Source organism: Antrostomus carolinensis, unplaced genomic scaffold (genome assembly GCF_000700745.2).
Source record: "Antrostomus carolinensis isolate BGI_N321 unplaced genomic scaffold, ASM70074v2 scaffold10292, whole genome shotgun sequence".
Lineage (NCBI taxonomy): Eukaryota > Metazoa > Chordata > Aves > Caprimulgiformes > Caprimulgidae > Antrostomus > Antrostomus carolinensis.
In genome coordinates this window covers 28,307-45,121 of record NW_010300167.1, presented here as the reverse complement: position 1 = coordinate 45,121, position 16,815 = coordinate 28,307, and the positions used below count along the sequence as shown (strand labels likewise).

General features: G+C 41.4%; 1 protein-coding gene across 1 annotated transcript in view; it reads left to right on the top strand.

Moving 5' to 3' along the window:
* The window catches only part of TNRC6A (trinucleotide repeat containing adaptor 6A), a 46,679-nt gene that overhangs the window by 2,233 nt on the left and 27,631 nt on the right, over nt 1-16,815 (top strand). The window contains exons 2-4 of the mRNA XM_029083765.1: nt 124-159; nt 7,921-8,011; nt 11,713-11,734. Of these exons, the coding sequence (XP_028939598.1) occupies nt 124-159; nt 7,921-8,011; nt 11,713-11,734 (149 nt within the window). The remainder of the gene's footprint in view (nt 1-123; nt 160-7,920; nt 8,012-11,712; nt 11,735-16,815) is intronic.

Here is a 16,815-nt window from a genome sequence, read left to right as displayed (position 1 = left end):
CCAGAACTGTCTGTTATTAACTGGAGAAATGTAAGAGTTAAATTTGGTTAAAATCGGGAGCAGTAAAAATCACCTTTTAGTTTTGATTTAAGAAATAACTTTTTAATTCTGTTTGGTAAACAGGGCTTTCCTGCCTCATTTATGTGGAACTGAGAGAAGGTAAATATCTGAAATACTTTTACAATTTTTTTCCCCCAAATGCATGAGTTTGACTCTTACTTCACAGCATGCAGATTGCAGGGGAGATTCACCCGCTGCTTTCATTCACCTGTGTTTCTGCTCTGGAGATTCCCTCTGCGTTGGTTGCAGACTGTCCGTGTTCTGAGAGAGCAAACTTTTTACCTGAAATCCTGTCTACCTCTAGATTTCATCCATGTTTTCTACTAAGTTACTACTGTACAATTCTATTTTTTTTACTCTTCCATGTTAGAACAAACACTGTATTTCCTGAGGCTTTCCTTATTTGCTATAGAAAAAAAAAGAGATGGCTCAGCGACAGAGAAACAGTGAGAAATGTGGTAGCTTCTGTTGGTATTTAAGCACTTGTTTTTCTGTTGGTTTTTTTGGGGGGGAATGTGGGTTTATTCCTGATAAACTTCTTATGGGAAGACTTGTGCATCAAATGGGAAGAGTTTATTGCAGAGACAACATTCTATTCATACTTTTCAAGACCTTTAGAGGCACTGAGGCAAAATGAGGCATTCCTTTGTCCTCTCCACACCTTTCAGGTCATGTGTAATTGTCAGGTTGTCCCCAGAGGGTGACTTGCCTTTACCTTTTCTTTCTCTAGTCTTACAGCAGCCCCTGTGCAGTGTGCTTCCTGACTCTGCAGGAATAAAACTGAAGCAGTCTAGAGTACGGGCAGTCTTGTGGTTAAGACGCTGGATTTTGCGCTCGTTTGGGTTTGTGCATCTGTTGCAGATATCCAGTATGACCAGTATGATTGTGGAGAAGCAGATTAATCTGCCTCCTTCGTTTCCCCATTTGTTCAGTGAAGATACGGATTGTTTATTGCTGCTGCTGAAGTCTCGTGTGTGTTCAGGTGATAAACTCCTGGGGAGAGAGATTTGTCTGTCGTGCGCTGCGTCGCGGTGAACGTCACAGATGAAACTCTGGGGCAAAGCTGTAACACAAATGTTATTCCAGAACGATGGGTTATTTATAGTCCCTGTAGTTGGGAACTGTGGTGGTTCTGTTGAGCCAGGTTCTGTATTAGGAACACGGGAAAGGTGGGTGTGTTCCAGCTGACTGGTGGTGGTAGACATGGGAGTTAGAATGCTGTCACTTCACTCTTAGGGTGATAATTTAGAGACTGAGGTATTTAACAGCAAAAGAAGAAAGTAGCTGACACATATTTACTAATTAATTATTCATTGAAGTAATTGTTTCAATTTTTAGCTTGGCAGCACCTCTTCTAGATGTTAATAGCTGGAAAGAATTAACACACACAGACGACATCTGTAAATAGGTGTTTTTGTTTTGTTATCGGTGCCTGAGGCTTTCCCTGCTCCTGTGTAATATGCTGAGTGGGTTCAGTTGCCAGAGTATTTCCATTTAAGGCACTGCTGGGTTTTGTTGGGGTTTTTTTTTTGTTAACTTCAAAGTACTGGTTTCTGTTCCATAAACTTGAAGAGTGCTCTTTTTAGTGTAGTATGTTATTTTGTGGGAAGCATTGATAAAGGAATTGGAGGATCCAGTTTTAATCAAAATACATGTTTTTTAATTGATTCTTGTACGATGCTGGTTTAGTAGAAAAGCTAACTACTGTTTTTATGGAAACTGAGAAATAATTTTTGTTGGCAGTTGTATGTAATTGCATAATTTCAGCAGATTTAAAGATTGGGGAATTTGTAGGTCAGAATACAGAAAAAAATATCAAAAATTAAAGTCTCAGCAGTATGTTTAAAAGTCTGTGTAGAATATCAGACAGGTTGAATACGTGGTGCGTCCATGCAGACACGCTTACTGTCTTTGCAGGACTGTAAAAGGTCTTTCAGTTGCAGATATGCAGAGGTAGCTACCTGGCAGTGTTCCACCTGTGGCATTGCAAGTTAATTTATAACTAGAATAAAAGCAAATAGTGGAAAGGATTTATTTGTTTGTTTTCCCTGAGATTTATTTTAGATATTTGTCACTGGAAAATTTAGAGTGCTTTCAAAAGCCGCTGTGTCTAATCACTTCTCATTCTTACTTTTATGTTTACTCCATGTAATAAATGAGTAGAAGGTGAAAATCCATAAATGGTTAACGTAGAAGTTGATGGTTGGGGATCCAGTGCAGGCATCCCGTCAGGGTGTCCTGCATCCTGCGGTTAATAAACAGGCTGAATGATGCACATTCTTGTGAGAAAAGACCAATAAATATCTCTTTACCTTCAGTTGGTAACACGGGGCCACAGGGAGGTTGGACAGTTGTGTGACTGGTCTCCTTTTCCAGCAGCAAAGCGCTTCCCCTGCATGACCCCTGCCCGCTGTCAGCTGGGACCCGCTTGGGCACTGGCTGTGTCCAGCACAGAGGCCATCACAGTGACACCACCAACCCCAGCGCAGTGGGTGACCTGCTTCAAAGGAAACCAAACATGCAGCACCTTTGGGAGAATCCCTTGGCAGCCTCAAGGCTTCTTAATGGAGCAGTGTCTTCAAAAATGTGCTAGCACCATCTTGTGGGACAGCGTGCCTTTGGTGTGGTCTGGAGTGGTGGCTGGAGGCATCTGCTTGGCCACCAGACACAGGATCTGGCATCTCCAGCAGCGTTTGTGGAGAGGTGCTGGTCACTCAGTGCTGGCTTGAGGAACCCAGAAACCCCACGAAGGCAGCTCTGCTGTGCAGGTCCTTCGGTTTGGGTCAGTGCCAGGTGACTGCTGTCAGTGGGGCAGGGAGACCTGCTGGGCTTGGACATTTGCTGCGTGCAGTAACGTACGCTTTCACTCCGAGATAAATGCTGAGTTCAAATTGCAGTAAGGCAGTGCTGTGTCTCAGATCTTCATTTGTGTCAAAATTCTTCTTGTAGCCATAATTTCCTCCGTGAGGTGACTCGAATTGTCATTTTATTGTGGCACGTTTCCCTTTTGTGTATTACAGCAGCAAAGCTAGCGTGCTGCACAAACAGTAATCACTGCATCCTCCCTGTGTCTGCGGGAAGGTGCGGGTGTGCTCCATTCTCCTCTGCTGTAGCCTAAGAATACAGGTTAAATAGTCTGTTTCAGCCCAGATATTGTTACAGTTCTTAAAATGGCTTAATTGAGTAGTTTGTTTTTTTCCCCTTACACAAACAAGAATTATGCTGAGGTACACAAAATTGGAGAAAAAAAAATATTTTTCAATAAATAATGGTAAATATTTATCTGTCTGCCTATTTAAAATTATGCAGATGATAGCAGCTTCTACTTGTCTGTTCTCAGAGCCATCAAATGTTCAGTCTCTCCTGAGATCAAGATCCATTTTCATTTGGTCTCACTTGAAAATAAAGCACCTTTCAAGTGGAGCTATTTAAACTGAAGGCCTTTGCTCCAGTCTCAAACGTCAGCTTGGTGTGGTACGGGTATTTTATTTTCAGCTGATCTAAATTGAAAAATAAGGTTTGCATTTCTGCTAAGACCATTTAACCTTGAGCAAGCTAATCCAATTATAAAGGAGGAAAAGGAAATTCCCTGTACATGTGTTTTAGTGAAAGTTGGATGGCTGATAGGGGAAATAATAGCAGTCTGTTTATATATTCGTGTTATGAATCAGAATTCTCAGGCGTTGCTCTTCGTTGGCCTGGCTGATGGACCAGGCGTGCTGCTACAAGCACTTTTGCCGTAGGAGGTCGATGGATTCCATCTACCCAGACGTAGGGAAAAGCCCAGAAAAAGAGCTTGTTAGTTCTCTAGCTTTGTCTTACTACTCTGAGGCTGGATTCCCACGCTGTTTGTTGTTCTCTGCTGTGAGGTAACGTGAAGCTGCTGATAGTTGTGCACAAAGAGTTAGATAAAACGTTGAGTCCTTAGCAGGAGTCGGTAGTTATTAGAGTCTAAGATGATAAATGGGAAAGACTATGTAACACTTGTGTTTCTCAAGGAGCAGCATTAAAAATGTAGCTTGTTTGTTATATGTTCTAATGGGTGTTGGAATTTGATGCATAAATACTCTCATTTGCTGTCTTTTGAGAGGGCTGTGTATTAACGTGTTAGAGAGAATAAAGGGAGCTTGTGCTTCCAGCTGTCAGAGAGAGAAACTCAGGAGTTCTGCTTTAGACTGTGATGACTTAATAAGCAAATGTGAATTTGTGTTTCAGATTTATGTTTATGTAAGAGGGTAGTGGGAACAGGACTGCTTTCCTTGGAAGATTCAGTTTTCAGTGAAGAACATGGGCAGAAAGGGCTTTACTGTTGTTGTTATTTAATTATACAATGGGTTAGTTTTGCTATCTGATCACTGAGATTTAACATCATAAAGGTAAACCAACACTCTTTTAAAAACTTGTCAAGAACTATAGGTGGGTAATTTTTTTTTTTCAGAGGTCACCTAGTGTCCTGGTACCAATCATAGTTTGTTTTTTTTAATGCATTCTAAAGTGGCTTTGTAATCTTGGTTTGGGTTTTCTTGAAAAAATATGGTTTTCTTGAATACATGAAAACAGAATGACCACAGTGTCATAATGTAGGAGTTCTGTTGTTGCTGTGTGGAAACAAAAAAATGATGCTGTGGGTAGAATATTCCAGAGATCGATATGTTAGTGTTAGTGTCTGTATTATAAAAATAAAGTGTAATCTTGTTGATTTAGTTGTAGCAGGATTAATGAGTTACTTTTTTTTTTCCCTGTGAAAATAGCATTTTGCATTGTGCTTGCTCTTTAAAATGCTGTAGCTTTCTTCTAAGAGCTGAACGATTTTCAGTTCATGTAGTTTTTGCGTGTGACACACTGAAATTTGTTACACAAAACAAAGCATTTTCTTAATTCTTAGAATTCTTTTCAGGTTATTAGAGATCCTGTCAATAACCTTTGTTCCTGTAGGCAATCCTAGGTAACTGCTGCCCTGCAGTTTTTATAGACTTACCGAGGTGTTTCTGTGCCTGCAGACACTGCCCAGGTTGCTGGAACGGTTAATTGAGGTGGCAGTCGAGGGAGCTGGACTGTCTGCCCTGGACTCTGCAGCCTGGCAGGGCAGGTTTCAGACTGGCTGGCTGTGTTTGATGGCACCAGCCTCTTCCCCAAGTGTCATCTCTTGCTCAGGTCTCGCAGCTCATCCCCTCTCACATTGATGTGCACACCCCGTGCTGTGTCCCCTTACGCCTGGGGACATGGGACCTCGGGAAGGGCAGTGACCAGAGGAGGCTGCTGCTCCAGAACGTGGCTCTGGATCACAGCCTGCTCCCTCCTTGAATCTAAGCAGCCTTTGGGGAAGAGGATGCCATGGGAAGATGCCGGGAGCTCCTCTGCACAGCCTGCCTGTGACACTGCTTTATCCTGGGCAGAGGACGGCACATGGAACGCGCGTGTCGGTCTGTCTCTCGCGTGTGTCGGTCTGTCTCTCGTCTGGCGTGCGCGCGTGTCGGTCTGTCTCTCGCGCGTGTCGGTCTGTCTCTCGCGCGTGTCGGTCTGTCTCTCGCGCGTGTCGGTCTGTCTCTCGCGTGTGTCGGTCTCTCGGTTCTGGGAGGTGTCAGCCCAGCAGCACACACGCAGGCTGTTGTGCACTGTGCAGACGAGCAGTGATGGGGTGAGGGGAGAAGGGCTGTGGACGTGACATTTCCTGGCCGTGGAAGGAAGATGCTGTACTTGGCCCTTTCCGTTGGGTTAGATGTCTCTTACTCAATGGTACTTCAGGAAATAGTGTCTTCCTGAACAGTGAATCAGTGACTCTTCTTTGTGTGGAAATGAACTGTGTATTCTATCACAAGTGAACTGTGATCTATTGAAGCTTTTTTTTTTCCCTAGACTCATTTCAGACCTACATGCTTCCTGTATTATCTACCAATTCAAATTAGCTGTTAAAAATTGGACTATTCCAAATTAACTCGAACTGAGGATCAGCGTTGCCAACTTCAGTTTGGTTGGAAATGCTCAGGATACCAGACAGAGATGGACAAAACTGACTTACATGTCACGTTTATAGTGCACAGATGTCACTGCAGGTTAATCATTCAAATTATTAACACCTCAAATTAGCAAAGTATCCAAGGGATTGCTTTAAACAAAGGTGACCAAGTGTAATTGTTTTCTGTAGTTACATGACTAACCTCTTAGGTGTCTGGGAAATAATTTTTGAGACCTAGTTGCAAGTGCAAGATTGCTTTTTGCAGTAAGACAGTCCTCAGTGAATGTTGCAGCCAGATGACAGAATCATAGAATCGTTTTGGTTGGAAAAGTTCCTGCTGTGAGGAGAACCACTTTGAACATCTTCCTGAGGAATCTCATAATGTGGCAGAAGACACTTTCAAAGTGTAGGGGTAGAACTCAGATGGGCGGCAATAATCCAGTACTCGCCTCTTCCAAAGAATGGCAGTATTGTGCACAATCCAAAATAGAACAAGCTGCTGGCTGCCATGAAGAGAAGACGTGAGGAGCTGCTCTTGGGTATGACTTACATTGACACACCTACAGCGAGAGGCAGGGGCTGTAACAGTGCTGTGTTGTCTTAATTAAAAAGTGAGGAAGTTAAGTGAATTTACAGTGGAACTGGGCAACTGGAAGTCACCTTGAGTTTAAAAAAAAAAAGAGTCCAAAAACCCACAAACTGATGCACTCATTTTGAAAGGGACTCGAGCTGTGTTACAAGTACAATTAACCAATTATTTATATATCTAAACAAGTAATGAAAGTTTTAATACTTGTAGAGTATTTTACAGAACAGAATATTTCCAGGGATGGGACATCTGCCACCTCTCTGGGCAGCCAGTTCCAGGGTTTCACCACCCTCATTGTGAAAAACGTCTTCCTTGTATCTAGTATAAATCTCCCCTCTTTTATTTAAACCATCACCCCTTGTCCTGTCACTAAAGGCCCTGCTAAAAATTTTTTCCCCACTGCTTTTTATATTCTCCATGTTCTCCCTTTCGACTCACCTCTGCTGAAGTCTGTTTTCAAAAGAGAATGTCGTGTCCTCTGGAAATGGGTGTTGCTGCTGAGCCTTCTGTTTTAGCACGTAACACTTTGTGTTTAATAAATTTAAATTAATGTAGCAGGTTTTGTTTTCACCTTTGTGAAGTTCCAGTTCTGCTGCTGGTTTATCATGCTCCAGAACTGCTCTGCTGTTGAAGGCTCTGCTGTGACCGTGCTCTTCGGTTCATGTTCCTTCTGGTTCATGAGTCCTTGACGTCAGCAGTGCCATCCACACAGATACTCAGCCGGCTGAATTAGCTGATGGCTCAGGCTGGAAGATGTGTAAATCTCGGTTGTCTCTTGGCAGAGGTGGTGTGTAAGGCCGGTGAGGCCGTGCAGGCTGCTGCGTGGTGTCGGGCAGCGGTGCTGCTGCAGGAGGCTGGGGAAGGACCCCGCTGCTGGGGAGGACCCCGCTGCTGGGGAAGGACCCCTGGCCTGTGCTGAGCGCAGCCAGACCCCGTGCTGGGTCAGAGCCGATCGCGTGTGACAGCGGGGAAATGTCACGTGTGGGAGCTCAGAGTTGTACGAATTCACAATAGCAGGTGGAGATTAAATAACATCTGAATTTGCACTGACTTTTGCATCAAATTAATGTCTGAACCTTCGTTTTAGGTTTTGGCAAAAAGGAAATCTTCCCTGTAGCTTGACACTGCATCTGCTCTTAAAGTTTTGTCACTTGTGATTTACAGTGGAAGTATATAGTCCCTATAGAAATAGTATCCAATTAGAAGTAAAATTCCCCAGTTCCTCTTGTGCCACTGTGAAATAATTGTTCTAAAATGAATCTAAGTGTGTACAGATTGTATTTTGGGAGAGTTAATTACAAACTATGTGGTTCAGGGATTTAGTGCAAGAAGAGGAAGAACAGTTGATGGAAGAAAGGAAAAAGAGAAAAGAAGACAAGAAGAAGAAGGAAGCTGCTCAAAAAAAGGTATGTTGAACATTAAAAAAGAAAAACCTGTGCCTGTGGGTTACTTCTATTTTATCACTAGTCACTAGTCAACACTGGTTCAGCTGTTGTTATTCAGAAGTGGTTTAGTTCAATGTTTTAAGCTTTAAATAGACTGTCAGTTACTTAGTGGTAACTGACATATTGAACTTCTTAATTGGCTTTGTGTACGGTTTCTTCAGAGATTAAATAATCTGAGGTGACCATTTTTCCTGTTTGTCAATTGAAAACTTCCTTGGTGTTAGTGCATTTATGAGTAGAATAAAATTACCTTTTTTCTTTAAGATAGTGGCTTCCACCTGTATCCTTGCTTTAATCCTTCTTCAGTATGGAAACGTAGGTGTCATAAGACAATTTGTATTAAGGAAGCTGAATAAAAATGAAAATATTGACAGCAAAGGTGTTTTGGGATGGAAACATCACAGAAATGCTTGTAAACACTTCAGAATTCTTGTTTACTGTCAAGTTGTTAATCATGGCCATTGATTCTAAATATTGACCCTAAGCTTGAGAGGAGCTTGTAAATGTGCTGTTACAAACGTGTCCATTTCAGGTTTGTTTGCTAACTGGTGGCAGCAAAGTGAACCTGCTTGACAGTTTTTCTTTGAATCCATTGTCTGATGCTAGATATTTCTGTGTGGTCAAAGAACCAGCAGTCAGCTCTCCTTGTTTGTTGACCTAAATAAAGGTGTTCATTGGGCACTGTACAAAATGAGGTATGTCTAATTAGGTATGTCTAATCTTGCAAAAATCTAAATGAAATAGTACTGAAGGGCTGCTCCTAGAAGAGGTATTTGCTGGTGTTTCAGAATGAGAGGTTCTTGTCATTTGCTGACAGCAAATCTGCATAATAATTTTTGGACCTCAGCTGTAAATTTCAAACTCATTTTCCTCTTGGAATTTTTTAAAATCCAGAGTTGTAATGAAAGGAGCTGGTTTACTTGTAGCATTTGAATCTTTTAAATAAGTGTTTCTTCATAGCTGACTTTCTCCTCCAAAATTTATATTTTTCATGAGTTTGAGAGGCATGTTTGAGAGTGAAATTTGTAGAAGAAACAGAAGCATAAATAGCTTTTGAAAGCGAAGAGACCAGACCTTTGCCTAAAATGGGGAGTTTTGCTTACACTTTCTCCTGCCGTGGAGCACCTGCTGTGCTGTTCTTCAGAACCCACAGGTCTTTACTGGTGTGCTCTATTCTCAGAGTAACAAAATGCTGAGTGCATGGACTTCACGTAGCAGGAATTTTAAGAAGCTTTTATGGACAAAGAAGTAGGATGCCACAAGGGTGCTCATCTGCATTCCTGGAGAAGCTTGAACTTGATCTAGATTAAAGAGAATATACCTCTGAAAACCTGTGGTGACAAACAACTGCCAGTTAACTCAGCTGTTAAAAACCCCCAAAGTCCTAGTACAGACATGGCTTGATTCTAGATTAAAATGAAAACTTGTTAGTGTTGGTCACGAGGAGGGGAGAATCCCTTTTCTGTCCTGTTAATATTCGTGGGTAGTTTCAGATTGACCAAAATTGCTCTTTTTGTTTTGTAAGCTAACGTCCTCTGTTTGGTCTCTGAGGAACGAAGTGTTTTGTGTTATCAGCCACAGGCTCTCTAGCAAAAGCTGTAAAGCATTTAACTGTGCGCTGAGTTCTGGTCTGTTTTGGGAGTCCCCAGCTGAAATACATTCAACTTTGTTTTGTTTTGTTTTCCTTTTAGAGAATAGGACCTTAGTGTAAAAAGCAGTTAGTAGCTTGTCCTGTGACCCTTTCTCTTTGCTGATCTCTTTGGGTGGTCAGAAGTAGCAAAAAAATTCTGAAAAATCGTAAGTTGTCTTTTTTTCCTGTCCATGGGTCAAGAGCCAAGCTAAGGTTCAGATGTCTAGAGTAAGCTCTGAACACGTGTACAGGCATGGCAAGAACTGAAAAGGCATCATGTAATCATACTGTGGAAGGAAAGTTAATGTTTGGGGTTTATATCTACTGTAATTTCTTAATGATTGGAACTAAAAGGAGTAGTAGGAGAGCAGCAGCAATCAGGGGGGTGTGACACTTCACAGAACATCCCTTCTCTTCGAGTTGAGTAGTGTTTGTATCCTGAAGCTGAGCAGCTTTCGTGGGACATCAACTGTTGTCTTCCATCTGCATTTTTATGATCATATAAAAACGTGTTTTAACACTTGGTTCCAAGCCAGCCGCTGTGCGTACAGTACCTGGGGTTGAGGCACACACCAAATGTCCCCAGTCTTCAAAGTAAATTTTTTAACCAGATTTGTTGAACAAGGAACATCATGGAGAGTTGTGGTGTTACGGAGTGGCCCCGAGTGCAGCAGCTGCCTTTTGGAAGATGAGGAGGAGAGGCAGTGGTGTTGAGGGAGACAAGATAATAAGGGTAAAATAGGCAAATCTGAAAGTGAGCGTGGGGTGGGGTTTCTCATACCCTTGTGTAAGTGGCCACTGGCTTTGTTTTTGCTTTCTGAACTCCAGGGGCTGATGCATTACTGTTAGTGCAGTGGATTTCTTCAGAAGAGATTTTGCAGGCTGCCTAGTCTGGGCAATCTCTAAGAGCAGAAATACAAAAAGTGGGGAGGGGAAAAAAAAAAAGCTTATGCTCAAGGTTTCTTGGGAGCAAGAGGCAATGAGAGGCCACATTTTCAACTATTGCACAGTATAACAAGTTTTAGTGTGTATCCCTGCTTTTATCAGCTTAAGAAGTTGAAAAAGAGGGTTTTTCTGTTACAGTACTCTTGATTTCCTTACGAGAAGCAAGGATATAGCACTGAAGAGTCACTAATGAAGTGTCAGCAGTCAGTCCTAACACTGCTAATGTCTGAATCCAACAGTGTTACATCAGATCAGTGAATCAATACATTTTTCTTGCATTCACACACGATCTTTTTTCTCTCTCCTCACGTTATTAATTATAGACAATCATAGCTTAAGTATTATTGCACAGTTATTGCATACTATGAATATATGCAATATCATAATTAAAATGGGTTGTATACAGCTACCAAAGTGACTGTATCAAATTAAATCTCATTTTGCTTTGGCAATAGTGCATTTTAAAAGCGATAATTAAGAAAACTCTGGTTTCAGATAGGAAGAACTATGATTTGTGATTTGAGAGTTCCTTCACGAAGTCAGTTTCACTGTGTTTTATAGTTAAAACCGCACAATTAAGGTGCAAGAAATGTTTATCTCCCCGTCTTTATCTTGTGATAAATTTTTATTCAAATAGATCTCTCATCTTGGCCATATCACAGATGTAATCTTGGGAATGAAAGACTTAAATCTTTTGCACTTACTTTCTCACTTCCTTTAAATTTCTAGGTCCCTCCCTCTTCCCCTGCCATATTCTGCAATAAAAGTGGTGGAGGTTCCTTGCTTCCAGGCACAGTTTCAACATCTTCAAACATCTTAATTTGCAAGTTTAATTCAGTCTGTTTCATGTAGTTATCTTCCAAATTAATTTTGTCTTCTATAACATTTAAACAGCTTTCTAGGCATAAGGAATAATAGGCATGGGCTGGTTAGAGACCGAGACTTCTGAAGTAGATAATTAAATAACTTTAAAACATTTTAAAAGAGTAAAGTCAGAAGCTAATGGTGCTTTATGAAGTGGCACGTGCACATGTGGTTTTTCTCTTATCTGCACAAATCACTGACACTTCTTTTTTTCTTGTTCTAGGCCATTGAACAAAAAATCAAAGGTAAGTTACTTCAGAGTTATTTCTCTTCTGTATATTATTTCTGCATTTTTAAATACGTAGAATCAAATGGGTCACCTGGAAGCTCTTCTGAAACTAAACAATGGGATCCTTGAAACTTCAGCTGCACTTTTTCAAACAGTGACCACAAAAGACTGGAAGGGTAATGGCTAAAGGTTTATTTCAGGGATTGGAATCTTCTTTCTTCCCATTTTCCATTCTGAATTACTCACCCAGCACCAGGCACACACACAATACCTCGAGTTCTTCATTTGCTTTTTGCCTTCCCCTTTTTTGAAAAGTGCACAAACCCTGGGAACACTCCAGGTATGACCATGTGTATAAAGACCCACATCATGGATCTGCTTGAAACTTAATTTCCAAATATTCTGAGTGCAGCTGGGGTTGGGAAATGGATAGGTCTGGTTTTAACTATTGCACGGGGAGGGTTCATCCTGACAAAATGATCGAGAGGCCAGTAGGTGGAAGCTGTAATTTCGCTGTTCAGGGGCAGGCTGGGAGCGCTGCAGTTACTCTGGATGTTCGTGGCTTTTACACAGATCTCCATTCCAACCAGCTTCCATAACGGGGGAAAAAAGATTCTTTTAACTTTCTTTTGAATTCTATCTCCTAACCTGTTAGTTGGGAAGTGGATAATAATTACCCAAGTGATTATGTGGAGTGCTTGCAGGATCCCTGTTTTCTGGAAACATTGGGTTTAATTTAATACTTACTGGAGCAGTGGTAGAAACGGGAGCTTGGAAGCCCTGCTTAGCAGAGACGCAATTACTGTTGGGAAAATCAAAAAGTGTTTGAAGTGCTGTTCTGGCATGAAGGTAGTAAAATGGTAGAGGACATACTGTGCTTGAGAAGAGGCAAAGAAACAAATGAAAGTGTCCGTTCCCGAGGAGTGTGTTTGAGAAGCGTCCTGGCTCACATGTGGTTCAGATAGAGGAGGCAGGTTCTCTGCATAAAAAATGTGCCAGTTCACCCGCCGGGGGCTGCAGTACCAATTACTGGGTATCAGGAGACATTTACATCCAGTTTATTTAAGTGCAGTGTGTACTTTACTCTGTGTGTTCAAATAAGAAAAAAAATAGCCTGAGTAGGAGCGATAGGTTTCAGAGGTGACGATGCTCTGCCGAGGGAACGAGGGCGGCCTGGGCTCTGTGTCACGGGGTTCTCCTCCGTGCTGCTTGGAGGAGGCTGGTGGTTTGGGTCTGGAGTGTGGATGGCTTGAGGCAGAGGGAGCTGCTGGAGCGTCTGCTCTGCTGCTGGAGCCGGTGTCAGCACAGGTGGCTTCCCTTCCCTTCGGCTGGGGCTTTCGTTGGGCTGCCTGTGGGTCCTGGCCCTTCCAGCCTGGCTCTGCTCACTGAAATCAGCTGCAAGTTCTATGTTTGTCTTCAGGCACAGGACTGGATACTTAATAAAAGTGCTGTAAGAGTATTATAATAAATAAATACTCTTTATTATAATGAATAAATACTCTTACCTTGTTTTTTAAAGCACCCTTTTTCGAGCATGATGTGGAATTGCATTTGAAGTACAGGCTAAGCATTTGTTTGCTTCTCTATATTCCTTCCATAAGGCTTCCAAGATAATATACCAGGTTTAAAGAATTGTGAAAGTGTTTGGTTTTATTCCAAAGTAATAAAATGTATCTGAAAGGATAGTGGAGAAGGAAAACGATAAAATACTTCACTGTAAATAATAAAGTCCATCTGGGATGAACATTTGACCTGTGTACCCAGGCTGCACTGGCATCCACGCGTCACATCAGGGACGAGGCTGCAAAAGCAAATGGCTAAAAATAGCAGGAAGACAGGAGAGCCGTAATTCTGCTTGGTAGGCTACCTGATGGTAATCTTCAGTTTGAAAGGAAATGCCTTTCTTTTGAAGGACAGAGAATTTTATTATTTTTTTTTCCTCTCCTTGGAGGCCTGATGTTTACTGGTGGAAGTATTAGGTTCCAGCTTTAATGTCACATTATTATTAAAAGGGTATTTCAGGAAGTTTAGCAGGAATTTAGAGTTGTCAAAGAAACACAAGCTGGCAGCCCTTCTGAAGGACAGACATTACGGGATTCACATGTGCAACTTTTTACAGCAGTTTCTGTAGGAATGGAATTTGTTGCTTATTTGTTGCACTTTCATTGTTTCACCAGTTTTGCCTACTTGTATCAGGATGCAAATTAATGTTTCATTAGTTTCCAAGTTTCCATCACGTTAATGTCTTAAATAATTTATTCTGTGCATGAGCTGAAGATAAAATACAAGAGTATAGGATCTTTAAATAATTCAGAATTATGTTGGTTCTTTCAGAAAAGTAGCTGGTTAAGTGGAGGGGGTGGCTATTTCTTGGTTTTAAGCGTAGTTTGGATGGCTCCAAAATGTTGTTTTAGCTAAAGTAGAAATTGCTGTACCAGCTGCAGTAACTACTGATGTTCACGTAAAATTCTAAGACCATCTTCCAAGGAAGTTAATAGTGCTGATTATTTTTCCTGTTCAGGATTGGGAACAGAAGTAATGAAGATGATGCTAATATAAATGTGTCTGGTACAAGTAGCATTTTAATACTGTAGTATTGTAATTAAAAATGCATGTATGTCATTCCTGTGGATTTCAGATATTCTGACTTGTCTAGTTTTATCCATGTGGTTTTATTGAAAGAGAGAAGAGGCAGTTCCTGGAGTTGGAGGTGAATGTATTATTTAGTTGCTAAGTGGAAGGTTTCTCTGTTTGTGCAGCAGCTAGCATAACAAATCCCTACACTGACAAGTGCCCTCCAAGTGCTCTTGTACCAGATATTTTAGGAAAAAACGAGTATCATTTGAAAGCCCTTATTTGTTGAGAATACTGTAGAATTGTCAGTTGCTGTGGTATTCCTTCTAGCTTGGCAAAATAGGTATTTTTGCTGTGTTTAATATCAGCACTGTTAGAGACAGGCAAATCAATCAGTTTCCCCTGAATTTCTCCTAAAACAGGACTGTGCAGACCGCGCTGTGGCCATGAGTAGCTCCTGATAAGCCATGCGCCCAGGTGAATGCTGTTTCAGAATGTTTGGGTTTTGCTGTGTGTGCTCAGTTCAGTAATCACGGTGTATTTCTGCACAAGATTTCATTATGAGATGAAATATCTTTTTGCACACACTTTAATGTACGTACATAACACCCAAGTGAGGTAATTAACAGAGATGGAGCAGCAGTGCTGGTGTTGATGCCGGCGTTGTGGTTAGTGGTTCTGAATGCTTTCGTGTTTTGTGGAACGGTACGAGCTGGAGCTGAAAACATCTGTCAGTCTTCAGTTCTGAATTCCCCCGCTTCGTAGAAGGCAGAGGCATAAAGTGCTACTTTTATTGCAGAACAGAATAAACTTTGAATCAACCACTGAAACGGAAAGTGCTTTTAAAAATAGCTGGGTGTGGAATTGAAATCTTTGACTCATATTTCCCACCTTGGAAACTTCTTATTCATTTTCTTCTCTGCGAAGAAAATTGCCCGAGTACACTAACTCTTCTGTTTCTTGTTGCCTTTTTTTTTTTCCTTTTTTTTCTTTTTTTCACTTGCCTAACTGTGCTTTTCCTGATTGGAAGACCTGTTATGTTAGCTTTTAAATCTTGAAAGCGAATGGCACAGCTGAAGCGGGTAGGAAACGCTTGCTGTGGGAACGGCACAGCGCTTACCTTTGTGTGGCTCTGCAGGGGTTAATGGATTGGCAAACAGTTAGATATTTTCCAGATCAGCTAGCTGAGCTTACAGCTGCGGCCATTTTTCCACAACGAAAATTCTAGCACTACATCTTACGTGTGTCAGCTTGAAAGCCAGACTTCCTCTGTTTGCCCTTCAGCATTCCAGCACTGACAACTCTTTGGGGCATGACACGCAGGAGAGAGCATTACAATCCGTTTTTCAGAGGTCAGCTTCGGCAGCAGCGAGAAGGAACGTTTAAATGACAGCTCGGTGCTGTTCTTTGTGTGGTTTAGTAGACGATTTGATCTTTGTACGCTGATTTTGTGCGAGTGAGAAACTGTTTTCCATCTGCATTAAAGTTATTCAAACAGCTGCCATTTTTTGTGTTGGAGGGGGAGTGTGAGTGGCTGGGCCCCTGCTCCAGGAGGAGCTGGCAGGCGGCTCTCCTGGAGCAGTAAAATGACACCATGCTTCTCCTCCATTTTCTAATGAAATCTGCAGAGTGGGAAAGCAACACAAGTTGGAAGCGTCTTTCTTTGGAATCTCTCTGTAAACTGTAACTTCACCATCTCCTGCTTTGTGGGTTTTCAGCAGGTTTGTTCTTTACGAAAATCTGTCATTTTTAATACTCGTTTCTGTAAACTTGCTAGCACTAAGTAAATTAACTGTGATAGACTGTAAGGCTGCTCAGATTCTTTTTCTGCATTAATATGATTCAAAATAAAATACTGGTGCACAGAGCAAACTTTTATTGAACAAACAACTTTTTAAATAATAAATTAAAATATTAAGATAATTATTAAGGGGTGTTGGAATTTATAGTAGCCATATTGGAATATTAATGTATTATTTAGTCTTCTGGGAAGTTGTGGACCAGAAAATGTTGGACAGGATAAATTGTACAGCTTAAAACTTCCTCTGTGGTACTTAGGGAAGGGGAGGGAGTTCTGTTGCACTTTGGATTAATTTCATCTTGAAATTAACATGTGCACGTAAACTCTGCATATCCTTTAGTGTAACTGTATTATCTGGTAAAATTTCTGTTTAGTTCTCTGATCACAGCAGAGAGATTTACTGTATTTGCTAGGGCAATGAATGCAGAGAATATATGAGAAATATAATTTGCCTAAACTGCTTGTGAAGTCTTGTGCATGTCGTGGCTTGGGGGCTGGCTTGGCAGAAAGGGGCTTGTTTATTAGTTGCACGACCGTGATTCGATAACAGGATCCAGTGGGCTTGCAGGTCATCACACACACTTTGTCTTAAAGTAGCTTTAATTCGGAAAGTAAAGTATTAAAGTTACAGTACTGCCCTAAACGTGCTGCTGCAACTCTGGGAACGTCATGTAGAAGTTATTTTACTTAACCTGAGAGGAGCAGTTGTGTGTGAGTGGAGT